This window comes from Pimephales promelas, chromosome 20, assembly GCF_988280905.1.
Source record: "Pimephales promelas chromosome 20, fPimPro1.hap1.1, whole genome shotgun sequence".
Taxonomy (NCBI): Eukaryota; Metazoa; Chordata; class Actinopteri; order Cypriniformes; family Leuciscidae; genus Pimephales; species Pimephales promelas.
The window spans coordinates 3,418,218-3,432,931 of NC_142788.1; the positions used below are offsets into that span (position 1 = coordinate 3,418,218).

The following is a 14,714-nucleotide window of genomic DNA, read 5'->3' on the forward strand; positions in this document are numbered from 1 at the left end:
AATGATCAGCATGGATCAGTTAAAACCTACTACCAGCTACCTTAAATTGTTTTTTTGCTGCAGGGTTCACACTTTTTATGGGTATGTGGTAACAGATAATAAAACATTCTGTTTGAGACTCATCAGACATAGACGTCATTCCCAACTTGCCTGTCGGCTAAAGTCATGTACGTGGAAAGTAACACTCCTCCTCTTCTGCTCTCTCTCTCTCTCTCTCTCTCTCTCTCTCTCTCTCAGGAGATTCAGAGTTTGTTGACTAACTGGAAGGGACCTGATCTGATTAGCTATGGCGAGCTGGTTCTCGAGGGAACATTCCGCATCCAGAGAGCGAAGAATGAGAGAACGCTCTTCCTGTTCGACAAACTTTTGCTGATCACCAAGAAACGCGAGGAGACTTACACCTACAAGGCCCACATCCTGGTGAGAGCCCATATAAATACCCCAGGGAGGTCAAGCTGTTTTTCAGGTCACAGTAGCTTTCTTTTTGTTGGTGGTTAGACTTAGCCAAGGTGCTCTACCAGGTCAGCCTTGTCCTCACCGGCCGGTAGCCCAGCTGATTAACAAGTTTGACCAACTTGTTAGCTATTGTCCTTAAGGGCACTTTCACAGTAGAAATGACAAGGTTTGTTTGGTGTGAAAATGTTTTTCCAGGCTTGGCTGTTGCCAAACAAACTGCCCCTGAGTCCACTTCAAAAGGCGGTATAGTGTAATTGGGTTCAAATGAACCCTTGCACTGTTCAGGATTGGTAAAAAAGGAATCCAAATGAACTCTCACAAGTATCCTTCAAATGAGATGTTAAACCTAGGTCCTGACTCAACGTGGTCATTGCACTTCTCGTAAAGAGTAGGGGTGTAACCCCGGTGTCAATCATGGCCTCCTAATAATCCCCATCCACTGAATTGGCCCGATCACTTTCTCTCCTCTCCACCTATCTGGTGTGCCTGCCATCGCTTCATCCACACTGGTGTAGCACAATAGAACAGGGAATTTGTAAAGTGTAAAGTGCTGATTGTAAAATGCTTTGGGTGCACAGTAGTACATAGGAAATGTGCTATATAAATAACTCATTCATTCAAGTAAACTGCAAATGAGAATGTTCAAGTTGAGATTGTCTCTGAAATAGGACCTTCAGCTAGCATTCTTTGCATCTCTTGCACTGTATCCTTGGCAAAGACAAGTGACATTCTGTGCATATAAAGTATAGTGGAAAATCCGAAGGCACAAATATGCCATCATGTTGCTATTACAGTAAACAGCTCCGGATAGCACTCACAATGGTGTCCATTTGACCACTTTTGACCTGCTCCAAAAAATAAACTGGGTTTATTTAAATTTCCAAGCTTGTACACTCTCAGAAAAAAAGGTACAAAAGTTGTCACTGGGGCTGTACCTTTTCAAAAGGTAAACTTTTGTCCATTTCATGAGCTAATAAGTACATTTTAGGTGTTAAATGTACATTTTGGGTGCTAATATGTACATTTTAAGTGTTAATATGTACATTTTAGGTGCTAATATGTCCATTTCAGGATATGTCAATTTCATGAGCTAATATATCAATTTTAGGTGGTAATATGTGCATTTTAGGTACTAATATGTACATTTTAAGTGTTAATATGTAGATTTTAGTTGCTAATATGTACCTTTTAGGTGCTAATATGTCAATTCAATGAGCTAATATGTCCTTTTTAGGTGGTAGTATGTCCATTTTAGGTGCTAATATGTACCACTAAGGTACCAATATGCAGCATTTGGGTACAAAAGTGTACCTTTTGAAAAGGTACAGCCCCAGTGACAGCTTTTGTACCTTTTTTTCTGAGAGTGTACCCTCAAAGTGACAGCTTTGTTTCTTATTTAAAGGGTTCATAGTAGTACCATAAGAGTACTACCTTACTGGGAATCTAATACTACTCCAAAGTATTAATATACACCCTTTGGGGCTGAAGAAGTTACAAAGGTGTTGCGTCAAGGGTGCCGCCCCAGTGAAAGGCCATTGTAACCCTAAGGGTACCACTTTTGAGTTATTGTTTGTAAATGAAATGTGCATAAGTTGTCATGGTTTTATCAAATGATAGGAACACTAAGTAACTATAATCTCTATTCTATGTTTATTCCCATCGCTACAATTGTGCAGTGCTGTAACCTAATGTTGGTAGAAGTCATTCCCAAAGAGCCGCTAAGCTTCAGTGTGTTCCACTACAAGAACCCCAAACTTCAACACACTGTGCAGGTAATTTTCTAATTTACACACAGACGTACACACACACACACACACCACCATGTAACCAAAGATCAGCAGGTTATGTTAAACACACAGTGGAATGTTTAGCATGAGGCCAGACTTCTGAAGGATAGCCAATCGCCTTGAACTCTACCCTAGTAAAACCACACCCACCCACCTACAAGCTTCAGCATGTATGAATACACGCAGACATAAGTGTGTGTGACAGTACGAGTCTCGCCTAAAGCCAGTGCTGTTACATCTGACCTGTGTGTTGGACGTCAGCCGAGTAGTCATAAATATGGTGCCGTATACTGAACCACTGTCCGTAAATCACCGCGTCTCCTAATGATTGGATGCCTCACTGTTATCTCAGGGGCTACTACATGCCTAACCATATGTTCAGCTTTAACCCTAAGATGTTATGAAACCATCCATCCACCTGTGTCATTAGTACATTGAGAAAACTATGTTCAACCGCACCACTGTAATGAAAAATCAGAGAGTTTACTTTCTTTTGAAATGAAGTGTGTACAAGTGCGTCACCGGTGAGAGCCCGTTCCAGTCGATCACATCTGTATGTTAGTTACTGATTGTGCTGACGTTCACCACCCAGTTGATGAAAGTGTTTGCTTTGATTTTGTTGATTGATGTTGATGTTCTTTGATTGCGGGATGACTCGGTCACAGTAGCCTTATAGAGGTGTGTGAGTAAATTATTTGAATATTTTAATTTGCAGATTGTGCTGATATATCTCTAATCATCCATTTTCAGGCAAAGTCTCAACAGGACAAGAGAACGTGGGTCCTGCATCTAAAACGACTGATCCTTGAAAACCATCCTGCCAAAATACCGGCCAAGGTTAGGACATGCACATACACATTTTGTCCCAACTCTACTTCTGTACAATGTGCTCAGTGATTAGGCAGCTGTGGCCAAATCTGGCTATTCACACTCAACTACGTCATGATAAAATATAGTTCACAAAGAACTTCGAAGGTGAAGCAGAAGTTTCTGTACTTACAGAAGTGAAGGCATAGCGCCACCCAGAGGACATTTAGTTGTCAAAAATTCACATTTTCACAGAGAAAAGATGCAAATTTCGGTTTACTCATATTTAGGTGTACTCTATAATCATTATTTGATGAATTTTAAGGTCTTGAACTGTTTTTCTAAATCACATATAAATGTGTCTGAATCATATTTTGCCTCAAAATCAAAAGATTTTATTTTTAGGACCATTTAGATGTTTTGCATTGTGACATATTACTGTAATAAAATAACTGTAACACTTTCATGTTTTTTTTAATTTATATTTCTTATTTTAATTGTTTAATTTATAAAACATATTTATTGCATAATCATGCGTTTCAATTCAAAATTATAATTAGCATAAATTCAAGATACTTCATCAAAAACCATCACACATACTACACACAAATAAATATGTAGTATTTGAGGAAGTCAGTTTTCTTTCTGTCTCTCCACAGGCTAAGCAGGCCATTCTGGATATGGATACCGCAAGTAAGTTTTATTTAAACTTCAAATTGCACTTTGCAATATTATATTTTATCCATCTTTCCAATGACTGGATTTCATACACTTTTCTTAACTTTTTTCAGACCACCCAAGTTTCAACTACAACTCTGACGACAAGAGAGTGAACACTAAAGAGGGTCCCTCGCCCCGGAGAGTACGCAGGAAGACAGGTGAGACCCACTGCACGAATAAACAAACAAACATACTTTTTTATTGATCATCATTTTTACTCATTTACTCTGTCTGTCTTGCTGTACATGTCTTTTTGTCTCATCATCAGAGCCCTTATCTAAGTTATTGAAAAACTCCAAACATATAAGTAAGTGTCATTTGTTTGAAAAGTAAATGTTTTAATCATTTAAACATTATGTTTTGATGTGTTTTTATGATTTTATTTCTTTCTCTCTTTCTTACTGTTGCTGTAGTATCCAGTCCAGATATACAGAAGGTAAAACACCCCACGCATACTGTAACATGCAGGCATTGATCCATTATACAAATCTAATGATAAACCTTAAACAAGTAAAAAAAATAAACTGTAAATGTATTTGCTCCTCACAGAGTTCTAGTTTTGGAGTCAGTCTGCTGTCCCCTGTGGCCACTTTGGGTTCTATCGGCCGATCCCGCAGCCTTGTCAGCGAATCACAAGAATCTCTGGACCCTGGTGACCACAGTGATGTAGATGAAGAGCCACATCTACAGGATGCTGATGATGAGGATGATACTGGTTTGGTAAGTCTGAATTGGCATTGAATGTTTTTATTTTCACCCGATTAATAATTACTAAGAGGTCAGTTTAAATAGCAGCAAACAAGGACATGCTAGTTTGTTAAAGAATTGGTTCACTTTTGAAAAAACTTTTGCTGATAATTTACTCACCCCCATGTCATCCAAGATGTCCATGTCTTTCTTTCTTCAGTCGAAAAGAAATTAAGGTTTTTGATGAAAACATTCCAGGATTTTTCTCCATATAATGGACTTCAATGGGAACCAAATGGTTCAAGGTCAAAAAGACAGTTTCATTGCAAACTGCTCAAAGGGCTTTAAACGACACCAGACGATGAATAAGGGTCTCATCAAGCGAAATGATCGCCTTGCTCTGTTCTGTGATGCACGTTCGTGACTCTCCTGTTCGAACTTGTTCATCGAAATGAACGAATCTTTTTCCGAGTCATTTGGTTCATTCAACGAACGAAACGGAACATTTTGATGAACGAGTTCTAACAGGAGAGTCACGAACTTGCATCGCAGAACAGAGCAAGGCGAGCATTTGAGCTTATAAAACGTAAACTTTGTTATTTATTTTTTTAAATGAGCGATCGTTTCGCTTGATAAGACCCTTATTCATCGTCTAGAATCGGTTAAAGCCCTTTGAACAGTTTGCAGTTTGCACTGACAGTGTCTTTTATACCTTGAACTGTTTGGTTCCCATTGAAGTGCATTATATGGAGAAAAATGCTGGAATATTTTCATCAAAACCAAGCTGGAATGTTTTCATTTTATTTCTTTTCGACTGAAGAAAGAAAGACATGGACATCTCGGATGACATGGGGGTGAGTAAATTATCAGCAAAAGTTTTCTGAAAAGTAAACTACTCATTTAAAGGTGTAGGATCTGAGCTGCTAACATAATAATGAGAAATGCAGCCTCTGAAATCAAGTTTTCAGTTTTTCTCACCACCATTGTCCATTGTGCAAGGCACTTGACTCCATATTAAGCTTACTGGCCTAGCCTGTTTTCTAATTCAGAAGTACAATTGTTTGTTAGATAATTAGTGGTGCTTGCTTGAGAGACCAAAAGCATATCTAGAGAACAAAATACATCTAGAAACCGCCCAAGCAATTGTATGGAAGTGTCCTGATAATGCCTTAGCATTGTGCCTGCAATCTTAGTGCAGACTCTTATTGTCAAATATAAAAATGATTTTGATAATGTAATGAAACAAATTTTGCACAACCAGAGCTCTGGGGGAAAGTTGAGAGTGCCAGGGAAGGGTAGCCGGAAACGACTAAACCAGCAAGTGTCGGTGGACAGCATTGACCAGTGGAGAAACAGCAACCTTACTCATACAGACCTCCAGGTAAGGACATGGTGACACTTGATGTGGCTGGGACACATTTCACACCACTAATTATTGTGATAATTATTTTGAGATTTAGCAACATGTCTCAGTGAATGGAGTAGGCTTGCATTTATACTGAGAAAAGCACAGCTTAGAATGCTCTCATACTTTTAAAGGAGAACTCCGGCGAACAATGAACCTTTGGTCTAATAAAACATCGGTACCTAGTCAATCGTTCTCTGAGATTTGTTTTCATGATAATCGAAAGTAAAGAGTTTTATCTCTAAAAACTGTTTAGCGTATAATGCTAGTAATGGGGGCATTGACTAAGTACAAAGAAATCGCTAGTTTATACCACTAACAAGGCTCAAAATAGCCCCACACTAACACAGTAACATACTGAGGCTCCATACATGCAAAACGAAGCATTGAGAACTTTGTAAGTGTACAGACCGTTTAATAAGAAGATCCTTTATGAAGACAGTTCACTTCGCGTATACAGACAGGAGCCATCTTTAAAAAATAGTCTTGATAAGTCGATCCCCGAATGCTGTTCATACAGTTCATACGTTCGCTGAACATCACACAGTTCAGATCACTCAGCACGACGTTCGTGGCTTGACTTATCGAGACTATTTTTTAAGATGGCTCCTGTCTGTATACGGGAAGTGAACTGTCTTTATAAAGTATCTTCTTATTAAACGGTCTGTACACTTACAAAGTTCTCAATGCCTCATTATGCGTTAGTGTGGGGCTATTTTGAGCCTTGTTAGTGATATAAACTAGCGATTTCTTTTTACTTAGTCAATGCCCCCATTACTAGCATTATACGCTAAACAGTTTTTAGAGATAAAACACTTTACATTCGATTATCATGAAAAGAAATCTCAGAGAACGGTTGACTATGTACCGATGTTTTATTAGACCAAAGGTTCATTGTTCGCCGGAGTTCTCCTTTAATCTCATTAATCCCTAATTAAACAAATTGTCGTTATCAAAATTGTATTTTAGTTCCAGCGGCACTGATATAATGTATGGTAAAAAGTGTTATTATTCATTTTTCATTCAGACTGCTAAAGAGTCCCTGCAAAATAAGGTTATCACCCCCCCTATCCTACGGGTGACCGCACCTCCTGAATCAGACGGAAATGAATACAACACACGCAACATGCTGGCAACTGGAGAGCAGCCTTCTTTCCGCAACATATGGACAGATCACAGAGTCCGGAGGGCTATGTTTCCAACTCGTCAAAAGAGTTTTCAAATTGACGATGATGAAGACATCTATCAGATGTTCCTGCCAACGGAGAATGAGACAAGCAGTCATGATGTTGAGAGTGACCATGAGGCTGCTGACCATCCAGAAAGACCCTGTAGCTGGCATGTTGAACAGACTAAAGGATCATGCCTAGATCTTCCTACAAGCAGGAGCAGAACAACACTTCGCAGGGCCAACAGTGTTGGAGAAAACCAAAGTGAGCAATTAAGTCCTAGCAAGCGAGCCCTACAAGAGGAAGAAGCCAACAACCAGACCGAGTCTTCAAGCAATGAAATCTCAGGGTCATCATCTGCCGAGCAGTTAACCGTTGATGATATCGAGAATGTTTATGACAACATTAGTTACGAGGAGCTTCAAGCCATGGGGCTTATCCGCAAGGATCAAGCTGTCCATGCACTCTCTGAGGTAGCAGAGGTCAAATCTAGGATAGCTCCTCAAGTTATCATAACTCCAACTGAAACTGAGAGTTCATGTGAGAGCAATAGGTCTTCTGGTCAAGAAGGGGAGCCATTTGAGACATGTGAGCTGCAAATTGTTGAGGATGAAGAGAATGTTTACGACACCATTGTCTTTCAGGAGCCACCAGTCCTTGCAGCTGAAATGGATGATGGAAAGCCAGACAGTTTGCGGACATCTGAGGTAGATCTCATGACTAGCCAGATTTTAACAGGGTTTGTATCTGAGGAAAGAATCTGCCCTACCAACACAACAGAGGCAGATCAGCCCCACATTCCCTCTGCTGCAATTTCAGACACTGAAACATCTCAGCTTTCTCCACAGCTGGAGAAAGTGGATGAGATCTGGACGGATTTGGAAAACTACATCCGGAACAATGAAAAGAAACCAGACAGACTTCCAGCTGCATTTCCTGTAAGCAGAACAGAGAGCACATGTAAAACACAGGACTCTCCCAAAAAAGCACGTAATTCCTCACACAAAGGGAAAGACTCTCCAAGAAAAACGCACAACTCCCCAAGTAAAGTGACCAAGTTGCAACAGAGAAGCAACGATCCCCGATGCAAAGCACAGGAATCTCCAAATAAAAAAGCTAATTCTGCTCAAAAGTCAAGTGATTCTTCAAGTAAATTACCTTTAAAAACAATCCCGGTTGTTTGTGCTCCAACCGGATCACCCAACCCACCAGCCTCTAACCCCCCGCCAGGTCTATCTATGTCTATACCTATCCTCAACACTCCAGACCTCCTCCCAGAAACTGTGTTGGGTGAAAATGATGGAGTATTATGCTCTCCTGTAGCCCCTTCCCCTACCCCTGAGCCTCAACCTGGCACAGTGAAGAGCATCCGCAATAAACTTGCAAGATTAAGCAGCGGAAGCTTCCGGATAGACGATGAGGACATCCCTTCATCGAAGGACTCAGGACTTCATGCCATGTTTAGTAGCATGGACTCTGGCTCCTCTAGTCTGCTGCTGGGTGGGGAAGCTGGGGACCAGGTTCTTGAGCTTGGGGATAGGGGCAAAAACAGAGTTTTCCTCATGGCTAGACAGTACAGTCAGAAGATCAAAAAGGCCAACCAGTTACTGAAGATGAAGAGCATGGACCATGAACCCAGTTGCGCTAAGCTGAGGCTAAGCAAACAGAAGGACCTGGCAGCTATACTGGAGGAGAAGAAACAAGGTGGCACTGCAATAGGTAAGACATACTGTACTTTATGGCTGATGTCATTCTTTCTTTGTTCTACATCAGGGGTGCCGATCGACTGTCATGCACAGTTTATCTCCAACCCTAATCACACACACCTAAAGCAACCAATTAAGGTCTTTAGGATCACTTGAACATTAAAGCCAGGTGTGTTTGATATGGGTTGGAGATGAACTGTGCAGGACAGTCGATCGGCAGGAGCAGGGTTGGGCACCCCATTGTGTTACTCATTGAACAATGTGGTATTTTAGTTTATGAATGCATCTGTCTTCCTTCTCCTTAGGTGCAAGAATAGCCGAGTACTCTCATTTGTATGAACATGTGGTATTCAAGGGTTCCCCAGCCACTACTCCAGTACTGAAGTCATCGATCAGTATTGCCGGCCATCATCCACTTTTCCCCAGCACCACTTCCTCTCCTTCCTTATCTACGCGCTCTACACAAGACTCTGACTGGCTGAACTGTACGTACAGCAATGGGGAGCTTGCTGATTTTGTGTCCTGGCCAGCACAAACAACAGTATGCACTTCAACCCCACAGAGAGGAATGACCCCTGCAATTTCTACCCCTGCTTTGAAGAACCTCCCGCCTACTCCTAGTACTCCACCCAATCAGCGTTGGAGTGCTTGTGTGACACCAAGTAAAGATGACTCCGATCACATTTACACTTCAATTGGACCACGAAACGCTAAGGTGTCGTCCTATAATCGCTGCCAGTCCTCATCTTCATTGATAGACCAGACTGGAAACGAAAATGGCGGGGGGCTATGCAATCAGGTGTGGGAAGCGAACGGAAAAGAATCAAGGACGCAGATGCCTCGACAGCACAGCCTCCCAGAATGCCCAGTCCTGGAGACGTCAGAACTCTCAGTGTCGTGTGATATCACACTGCGGGACTCGCAGCAAATACTTGTGCTGAACAGAAAGGTGCCACTGAACGCGCAAAGTGCCACGGAGAATTATCTGGCCAACTTTAAAGACACTGGAGATGACGATGACGATTATGTAGAGATCCGTTCAGAAGACGAGGATGAAGAACAGAAGCAAAAAATTGCTCAAGGCACCCTCGTAAATGAACCGGAGGTTCCCACCAACCCTGACACGGCTCTGCAGGGATACTTGTGGGATGATCCAGATTGCAGCCAGCAAGGTGTAAATCAGCCAACTATTGTCCAGTCACTGAGGGAAAAGATCCAGTGTCTCAGCTCAAGCAGTTTTGCTTAGGGAGCAGTAATGATGGACTTAGCACATACAAGTAGGAAATGAGACACAACTTAAAGACACAACACAAAGCACATGATATACAACATATTAGCTGTAATCCATTGTACTTTACAGAGCTCGGTGAACTCAACAACACCATTCAATTTGAAAACTATGGATTCAAGCATTAGTTCGCTCATCTCTACACTTGAACACACTAAGATACAGATCTAAGCAGTAACACTGTACACAGCTTTCTTTTCCTTAAAGGGCATATTGCAGGTTAGAGGACCCAACGAGTCAATGCATATAAAAACAATGTAGGAACTCGATTTTCTTTAAAATATACGTATAAACACGCTACAGAAGCTTCTGCAATCGTTTTTGTGAGAAAATTTTACTTCCGCGTCTGAAAATGGGCGTGGCGGGCGTGACGCAATGAGCGGGAGAGCCGTCTATTCACACAACAGGAAAACAATGAATCGCATGACATTTCGGACGCTGAGGAAATACTGGTATGACGGATCAAGCCATAAAGTTATGAGCCTGCTATGCTAAAGAGAGCAGGGACAGGCCAGGATAATGTCAGACAGAATGGTCAGAGAAAAATTGAGCTGTGATGTGAGGAGAACCAGTGGAGAACAGGACAGGTGCCTTTTAGGTGAGAGACGTGCTTATAGTAGGCTATACACGTTCGCTAACTGCTACACTGTGCTCACAATATTGTACAGATTATTATGATCTTATAACAGGCCAGCAGACATTAGTATGTTTAGGGTAGATTTATATACTATTAAATGTATAAAAACTTTACTTGAGTATATTTCTATACTAAAAGCATAGGCTATACTCAGGTAAATTTTTAATACATATTTTTCACCTAGGTTATAACATAAACAGAACATTAAATATTTGAGTATTTAAACAACCAATTTTGTTTTTCAATTACAAGTTCTATTTAGGGCATGACATGACTAAGTTACATATATAACACTATTTGATGCCATTGGTAGAATACGACGATCTATATTCTTGCTTCGGCATACCATGTTGAACTCCATCATATCGCCGGGATGCTAATCATTTGATCTGAAGTGAACGCTACACACGACCGCGTTTTCCGAAGCCGATGCGGAAGAGAAATCCCGTCTCTTCACCTGCACAAACCGCACCAGGAACGAAAGATAGGCTATATAGCACCGTCACTTTTATTGTAATGGAAACTTGTGGACTCGATCTTAAAGTCCTGACAGGATGGAGTTTTTGCAATCTCCACAAACACAATAATTTACCATGACGATGATAAATTAAAATGCAAAAACTAACGAAAGCACACCGACTGACGAGCGCTCTCACTGAACACCAGCCTACTCTGCACTGAGCCGAGGCTGCGGCTCCCGAATATGACGTCAAATGACGCGATGGTGAAAAAAAAGCCGTTTTTACTAGCAGTCCAAGAAACGCTCACTTTATCTTCTAAATTAGTGCCCTTATGTTGTTTTAAAACATTTTAAATCCTGCATTAACTTTTCATATGGTATTTTTATACAAGGTTATCTATAAATTTCGATTTTTTTTTTTACCTGCAATATGCTCTTTAATATTAAGACCCAATAATTATGTCACATGACTAAGATATGTGATCTGACCTGTACCATGACCTAAGTTTTAAAGGGAACTGTAATTCAGAAAAGAACGAAAATGAAAGAAGAACACTGGCTACATGGACTTAGACACAACTTATTTCTCTCTTAAAATGTTACAATATTCTCAAACTTCTGCTTATAATATTCAAGTACATGTATATAAATGTTGCTATACAAGCTTTAAGATAAGCCACATAAGGCGCACATGCCTGGTGATGTTAATTACATTATCTGCCATAATTTCTGTGTAAACATGCTGACAGCTCCTTAAGCCAATAATTAAATATTTCCTTTTAATTGTGTAGACGTTATTTGGTTGTGTAGGTGGCTGCATCTACAGGAAACTATGCTAACATCAGCCAATGACCATTCAGTGCGTAATTTGTAATATTTGCATGCCACATTTCTCCAGGTCAAGAATACATAGACTCCATATATATTTTAATATGCTGTACATTAGAGATAGATATAAATTTATCAGACTGGAAGGTCATATTTAAAAGGTGATCAAGTTTTGCTAAAATCCTAGTTACAATCAAGAAGTTAAGTAAGTATCAGTAACTATGGAGTAAAATTGCGAGACTGTTTTTAGATTTAATTTAATTTAGCATCATGTCAGGACCACAACTAGAAGATGTAATCGGCAAAAAAACACAGGACAATAAAATGTATAGTTTGTTAATTTTAAGTTAATCTGTTCAGGGGACCATATTGGAGAATGAGGAGTTTGAGGTGTCAGAAACGTATTGTAATTTGATGTAAATTTGAGTTCAATACTTGTGTTGTCTGATCATTTAATTGTGTTTAGTGTTTAAAATATTCAGCATTGGCTGTCCCCACCCTGTCTCCACACTCAAAACATTTAGATATTTTTATTATTAATTTTCACAGCACATTTCAGTTTATTTTTCTTATTTATTTATCCCCCTGTCTCCGTTGTCGACTGGTTGCTCAGCTGGTTTGGTTTTTGAAAAAAAATGTGTATAAGATGTTAGCTCTGTTGTTGTATGAGTATTGTTCAAAGATGTTTCCTTACAAAACGTTACATTGAAATAAGAAACCTAGCACCAGGAGTAAATGGTGTAAATGAAAGTACCAGTGTAAATAAACTGAATTGAATATAGATGGAAGCTTTGAATGAAGTATGTTTATATAGTTTTTTTTTTCTATTTTATTTAGTTGTACATTTCATTTTCTGTTTCACTGGTGGGGACTGTTATTCATTGGAATTGTTACTTTTGCACTTTTCCTCCTTTTAAATATTCTGTTTGTAAAGATGTACATATTTATGAATGTTGCCATTTGCCTATTTTCATTATCTTAATTTAATTTTTTGACATTTGTTTTGTTTTTATAACTGCCTTGTAGTAACTGGTCGAAGATGTACTGTTGGCAACAAATAAACCTTCAATTAAAACAAAACTGCTTCTTCAGTTTTTCCAAAGTTAAATGTTTATTTATTTTTTCATCAGTCACTTCTTAAAGGATTAGTTCACTTTTTAAAAAACTTTTGCTGATAATACTCACCCCCATGTCATCCAAGATGTCCATGTCTTTCTTTCTTAAGTTGAAAAGAAATTAAGGTTTTTGATGAAAACATTCCAGGATTTTTCTCCATATAATGGACTTTACTGGTAACCAAACAGTTCAAGGTCCAAATGAGAGTTTCAGTGCAACTTCAAAGGGCTTTAAACGACACCAGACGATAAATAAGGGTCTTTATTAACTTTATAAAAAAAAAGACTATATTAACTATATATAAATGCTATATATGCCAGGCCAGTGGTTTGTGATGCCACTTTGTAAAGAAACATTAATCCTATATACTGAACATGTAATACATGCATATGACATCACTGGTTTCACAAATGTGCATTTTTTTTTTTTTTGTAGTTTACATATTGACAATAATGGTAATTGTTTTTAAAAACTTGCAATTTTAGGATTGTGAGCAAAAGTTAGCCTATATAGCCAACAAGGGGAAAACAGACAAATCTGAAAACATGAGGGACTAAATTTGCAATCACAGTGAATTTGAGTGAAATCACAGTGAACTATACTCTTAAAGGGATAGTTCACTTTGAAATTAATTTTTGATATGTTTTATCTTACCTCAAGGGCATCCAAGATGTAGGAGTCTTTGTTTCCACAGTATTTTCAATTTTGATATTTTGTCTGCCAGTCATATCATGCAGGTCTATGGTCACCATCTCAAAGAGCATGCACAGAGAAGTTCAAATTAAACATGATTTAATGACTCGTAAATGTAAGCACACATTGATGGCCTAAGACACGAAACGAGCGGTTTGTGTGAGAAAACGAACAGTATTTATATCGTTTTTACCTCTTGTAATCACAGCCACGTCCAACTGATCTGAAGGCACGGGCGCTTCGACTTCTAAACAAATGGAAATGGACAAATACTCTTAATGTTTCGATCCAATTTGTTTTGTAATCACTGTTCCTTCGTTGGCCAGAGGAGAACTGCCCCCCGACTGAGCCTGGGTTCTCCCAAGGTTTTTTCTCCATTCAGTCACCTGATGGAGTTTTGGTTCCTTGCCACTGTTGCCTTGCTTTTGGCTTGCTTAGTTGGGGACATTTAATATTCAACAATATTATTGATCCGTGTTGTATTATTTTCATGTTATCACTGTGAAGCTGCTTTGATACAGTGTGTATTGTAAAAAACGCTATATAAATGTGACTTGACTTGAAGTGAAATGGCTGGGAACAACCGATCTTTGCTATATTAACTTCCTTAGGGTCAGACTCATTGACGCAACAAAAAATGCAGTCAAACCCATGACTTCCCACCCATGAACTCATAGTAGATCGATGTACTCCCAGTTATGAGCTCTGACACCTGCTGCGAACCATACAAAACAACAATGGCAGGCAGCCCCTATACAAGGACAGTGTTTCTTCAGGCGGTACACGGTGAGAATACACTTTAGGACAATATAATGTTAACTAGTTTTCAGTCCATTGAGTGCAAGGATAAATTAATACCAAATACATTTCCAAAATATACAAATGAAGTAAAATAAATGGTATAACAACTTATCTTGCCTTATGTGTTGTTTTTCTTCCCTCAAATAAACAAGAA

At 39.4% G+C, this 14,714-nt stretch overlaps 1 protein-coding gene across 3 annotated transcripts in view; it reads left to right on the forward strand.

Annotated features, from left to right (window-relative positions):
* The window catches only part of LOC120462654 (pleckstrin homology domain-containing family G member 1), an 84,225-nt gene extending 71,655 nt beyond the window's left edge, over positions 1–12,570 (forward strand). For 2 of the 3 annotated variants that reach the window (XM_089124213.1, XM_089124212.1), the window contains exons 8-18: positions 238–420; positions 2,133–2,228; positions 2,994–3,080; positions 3,710–3,743; positions 3,842–3,928; positions 4,039–4,077; positions 4,184–4,206; positions 4,317–4,490; positions 5,719–5,838; positions 6,890–8,750; positions 9,043–12,570. In XM_089124213.1, the coding sequence (XP_088980339.1) occupies positions 238–420; positions 2,133–2,228; positions 2,994–3,080; positions 3,710–3,743; positions 3,842–3,928; positions 4,039–4,077; positions 4,184–4,206; positions 4,317–4,490; positions 5,719–5,838; positions 6,890–8,750; positions 9,043–9,983 (3,645 nt within the window). In that variant the 3' untranslated portion in view covers positions 9,984–12,570. The remainder of the gene's footprint in view (positions 1–237; positions 421–2,132; positions 2,229–2,993; positions 3,081–3,709; positions 3,744–3,841; positions 3,929–4,038; positions 4,078–4,183; positions 4,207–4,316; positions 4,491–5,718; positions 5,839–6,889; positions 8,751–9,042) is intronic. The other variant, XM_039651268.2, reaches the window with a different exon arrangement.
* The last annotated feature ends 2,144 nt before the right edge of the window (positions 12,571–14,714 follow it).